Source organism: Triticum aestivum, chromosome 5A (assembly GCF_018294505.1).
Source record: "Triticum aestivum cultivar Chinese Spring chromosome 5A, IWGSC CS RefSeq v2.1, whole genome shotgun sequence".
In the NCBI taxonomy this organism is placed as follows: Eukaryota; Viridiplantae; Streptophyta; class Magnoliopsida; order Poales; family Poaceae; genus Triticum; species Triticum aestivum.
In genome coordinates, this window is record NC_057806.1 from 523,780,395 (window position 1) to 523,785,657 (window position 5,263).

At 42.2% G+C, this 5,263-nt stretch overlaps 1 protein-coding gene across 1 annotated transcript; it reads right to left on the bottom strand.

Moving 5' to 3' along the window:
- Positions 1 to 1,885: 1,885 nt before the first annotated feature.
- LOC123107474 (uncharacterized) lies at positions 1,886 to 2,487 on the bottom strand. Its single transcript, XM_044529464.1, has 3 exons — positions 2,430 to 2,487; positions 2,289 to 2,346; positions 1,886 to 2,207 (listed from the first exon to the last, which is right to left on the bottom strand). Exons 1-3 carry the CDS (start codon positions 2,466 to 2,468, stop codon positions 1,987 to 1,989), a joined length of 318 nt encoding a protein of 105 aa, XP_044385399.1. The 5' UTR covers positions 2,469 to 2,487; the 3' UTR covers positions 1,886 to 1,986.
- Positions 2,488 to 5,263: the final 2,776 nt, after the last annotated feature.

Consider the following 5,263-nt stretch of genomic DNA (forward strand, 5'->3'; position numbering starts at 1 on the left):
TATATATATATATATATATATATATATATATATATATATATATATATATATATATATATATATATATAGGAAAAATCCATCCTACCAGCCGGTGGTAGTTACCCCATATATCTCATATACTATCATGTGGTACTATATATACTATTTTAATATTTTAAATATGTTCATATACTATATCTAAGATATTTCAAAGCAAGTCACATGAAAAAATTGCATATGAGCCCATAGTTTTTGTTATATTTGTGAAATACGTACATATTTGTACGTAAAAAAAGGCATACTCAAAACACGATACATACTACCTAAAAATTAGTATATATACTACCTAATCATTGTTATATACTACATACTACACGTATATACTCTCGGTTTCGATAGATACTACATACAACATACAAAACGCAAGTGGTGATAACTATCACTGCTTGTAGAAAATATTTGTCATATATATATATATATATATATATATATATATATATATATATGACAAATTTTTGCTACAAGCAGTGGTAGTTACCTCCTATCTCTATGCCCTCCACGTGTCCCTCATCTTAGAGCCAAACCAACAGCGTAAAGGGCGTGCTACTGTGGCCTGTTCGCGGGCAGAAACCCGCTAACCCACTTCGCACGAGCAGCGCAATTAAGAGGTGGAGGAAATATTGTTTTTTTAATAAGGTAAGGCCCTGATTTTTAGGTGGCGAGGTACGTGCGGCTGATTAGGAAATAGGGAACCGCTTCCTGATTCTTGGCTGGCTATTTGCAGCGATTCCGAGTAGATAAGCATGCATGAGAAGCTACCTAACTAACTACTGGAGTCCATCTTATCAGCATTAGCGTATTTACCTTTTTATTTTCAAAATAACTATTTATCATGAAGTATATATGTGTACTTTATTCAAATAGGAGCATGTGTCCCTTCGTTGGAGTGGGGGTATGTACACATTTTAAACTAGAAAAGTACATACAGAGCGTCTATGTTTTTGGAAATAAGAGTATGTGGTATTTCTTTGATTTGGTATATATATACTACAACAACGGATTATGTAGTGTCTCCAAATATAAGAGTATACATACTCCAGAATGGAAAATCTCCAAATGAAAAGTAGTATACATGCTCCCAAAAATGGAGTATCTAGAAAATAGAGTATCTTCAAATATATACACAAAACTGAGTATATGCTACTTTGTGTTATTATTTCTTGTTTAGGTAGGGTAGCATATAGTCTGGAGTGTATGGATTGCAACGAACGTATATCCGTATGTGAAGTATGTCATGCATGGCATGGTTTCATTTACATATTTCTCTATCAGTATATATCATTGAAAGAGTGTATGGAGTATATTCAATAAGAGAGAATAGAGTATGTTGTATTTCAAAATAAATAGCATGGAGTAAGGAGTATGGAATATATTCAATAAGAGAGAATGGAGTATGTTGTAATTCAAAATAAATAGTATGGAGTATATTCAATAAGAGAGAATGGAGTATGTTGTATTTCAAATAAATAGTATGGAGTAAGGAGTATGGAGCACATATTGCATAAGAAGGTGTTATGGACTGCCAGCATAGATGAAGCATGTACAAAATGCTCAGTGTCCAAAGATGAGAATATGACATGAATTCTTAGAAAATATGAAGTATATAGTATCTTAGAAAGTAAATACGTAGAATAGATCATAGGGTATGTATAAGTGGCCGGCTGGCCGACCAGCGAGAAAGATTTACAGGACAGTGTCTGCCAATCCATTTGTAAGAAAAAGAGCGAAATATGTGCAGCCTTTAATTCAAAACATTTGTATATTTATCTATACATTTAACTGATTCTTTGTATGAAGTACAATATCTTGTAAATACACGATGAATGCAAAACTGTGATGTCAGCCATCCATGCATGTCACTACGGTTCTCATTCATGGAGTTGTGCGAGCAACTATATTGCATCCGTCCGTCCATCGTACGTTGTCGTCGCAGTGTGCGGTCATACATTAGCGTCCTCGCCGCCGTCGAAGTAGATGCCCATTGGTTGTATGCAGCCGTTCGTCAGCGTCCCATGTTGTTGCAGTCACAAGCTGTGCACCGCCGCACGGCGTCATTACAAAGGAAACTAATGGCACCTTCTCCACCTCGGGACGCCGGCGTGCACGATCCCTCGCCGGCTCGCCGGCGTGCACGACATCATTATGGAGGCCGGTGTGTAATCGACAATCTGCAAAAAGAGAGTATCAAACGAAAAAAGAACATGAATTATCAATTAGCGACACACCTCACATGTTTGATCAATCAACACCTTGAAACATCCATGCATTGAACCAATCCAGCCGGTGTTCCATGTCAGAAAAATTCTCCTAGATGCACTAGCTGTTTATAGCAAATCCAAAGGAGAAAAAGCAGGATGGTCAGGTCATGCCCATTAGATTGTGGAACGCACCTGATTCATCATGGTGGGGCGGCGGCGGTGGTCACGCATATGACAGCATCGTGTGAGGTAGATTGGAAAACGAGGGGATTAATTGATCTACTGTTGTTTTTTAATTTATAGAGGCACGAAAGTAGGAAAGTTTGGATGTTATTGGATTGGATCTGGAAACCGGCAGTACCTTTACACCTACGACCCGTTTAGAGAAGCACGTATCTAAAAGAATCCAACGGCTTAAAAGGTGGAGGTAACTACCACTAAGTGGTAGAATCTATTTTCCTATATATATATATATATATATATATATATATATATATATATATATATATATATATAGGACAACACTATTCTAATCATAGGATCCGGCGCCACCACCCCACAACCGCTCGTCCCTAACCTCCCCCGATCCCCTGTGATCCACCGCGACGGTGCCTCCTTCTCCTGGATCCGGCGCCTCTCACCGCCGTCTCCCCAGCCCCAGCGTGCCTCTCTCCCTCCCCAGATCGTGTCCCGCCGCCTCCTGCATCTCGCCGCCCCCGCCCCTTCACCCTTCAACGCGCCGCCGCCCCTGCATCTCGCCACCACCGCCACCCTCCCTGAATCTCGCCGCCACGTGCCTCCTCCCACAGGGTACTGGCCCACCTTCCCCACCCCCACCACCCCCTCCCGGCCGGCCAACCTTCTTCCTCCCTCTCAGCCGGCGGGCCTCCTCCCTCAACAGTGGCGCGCCTCCTCCCCCATCGCCGGTGGTCCTTTCCCATGGACGACGCGCCCCCTCTCTCATGTCTACGGACCTTCTTCCACATGGCCAACAGGCATACTCCCCCATGGCCAGTGAGCCTCCTCCCCCATGGACGATCGATTCTGTCCACGCGTCGTCCTCCTCCTGGCTGCGTCCCATCGAGCGCCGCCCCTGCATCTTGCTACCACCGCACCTCCACCCCCTTGGTTGCCGGCGCGGATCTGACCTATGTGTGCTCCGGTGAGATCCTTCCATCGATGCGATGCCCCTTCCCTCTCACCGTTGCGCCGATGCCGCCCCTGCCCCGGACCGCCATGGCGCTCAACTCCAACCATGCCGCTCCTCTTCAACATTAGGAATTTCCCCTCCCTCTCTTCACTGAACTCTCTCTCCAGGAGGGCTTGAACTTCTTTGAATTTGAACGAAAATTTCTTGCAAAGATTGATTCTGTATATTTGGTTTCTGAAAAATGCACTTGGAGCACGCTTTTTATATATGTGATGGATGAAATTAGTTTGAGCGTTGTTGAACTGCACTTTGTTGACAAAAAAAAGTGAAAATGCAGGTCTGTTCCCCCTTTTATTTATATATATGATGATATAAATTGATATTGCAATTTTCTTTGCTCAGAACCACTAGTTGAGACACTGGATGCTGATGTGCCTGAGAAATTAGGCTTTGATGTTTTCCTGCTTCTGCATTAGAGCTCCTCCTTCCTGCTCTGCTCCGGTCATGAGCGCAACTGCCACTGTGCCATCCGCCACCACCGACCGCTCGCGCCACCGTGTACCACCGCCAGCATCCCCCAGGCCCTCGGCTGCTTCCCCCTACACCGCTGGTCTCTGCTGACGCTGTTGTTACCTCCACATAAATGGTTCTTTATTCAGGATGGAGTTCAACAAAAAGGACCTGGAGTGCAGCAATTCTTCAGTGTCTTACTGCATTACCAATTCATGCTGGTTTTTGGTGCTTACTGTTCACAAAAAGGATACCAACTTATTTCGGTTTGAAGTGTTCCCAAATAGAAGAAACTAGTTTCTAATGGGAATAGTTGTGGCCCGTGGTGGTTTTGTTACACCTGAACGTCTAGCTATTAATTTACTGAACTTCTGATAGTTTTATTAGTATCTTCTGCATATGGGGTGTATGATCGTGTATTTTGTATGTCTCATTTGGCATTACATTAGAGTTTCTCTTAATTGACCAAAATGGAGAGAGAGAAGTTCATCCTAGCACCTCATGATTCAGAAAATTATATATGTTTCATCCTGGCATCCTTATTTTGTATGTTTCATTTGGCATTACAGTATGGTTCAATGCGTATTAAAAAAAGAAGATTCCCATGTTAGTGTATATAATTTTGTATTGGTCTTTGTAATCGATGCAACCCATGATTCAAAAAATGAAAAACATGAGAGGCAGAGAGTATTAGAGCAATAATTGTTAACAAAACCTCACCATAAAAGTGTTAACTCTAAGTTCAAATCCAAATAAACCAGAGAGTTTGGAAATAACGAGAAAAGCAAAAATACACCTAGATGTTTATACATATTTTCCCACATGTATTCACACATTACCAAAGAAATAAACCCATGACGTTCAAATTAACTGCGGCGAACTCCCTTCCCCTAGATCCACCGCGGCGATGACCTCCCTCCCGCGCCTGCTGGCAAAGCAGCAGTCGTCAACCTCACGCGCACCATCATCCAGCCATGATCACTGCCATCTCGGTGCTGCGCCACCCACCCCAAAAGTTGTAGCTCCTCAATGAATGCACTGCGGACGGCCACCTGCTCAATGACGCGGCACCAAAAAAACGAAGAGCGGTTCAACGTGATAACATCTAGAAGTTCACGTATTGCATGGTGTGTGATCCATACAACAAAAAAAGAATAAGAAGGCAAAGTCTAAAAAAGAACAAGAAGTTCAAGTGCTCTGCCTCGGAATGTTCAAAAATTCTCGTGACAGAGGTTCAAATTTTTATTAGATAATGAAGAAGGTCAAATTTAAATAAATGAATGTTCCCCTATCTAAAAAAACCCTAGAAGTCCAAATAAAAAAACAGAGTTGTTTGATGTTTACTACAAATTACATAGATATTTTT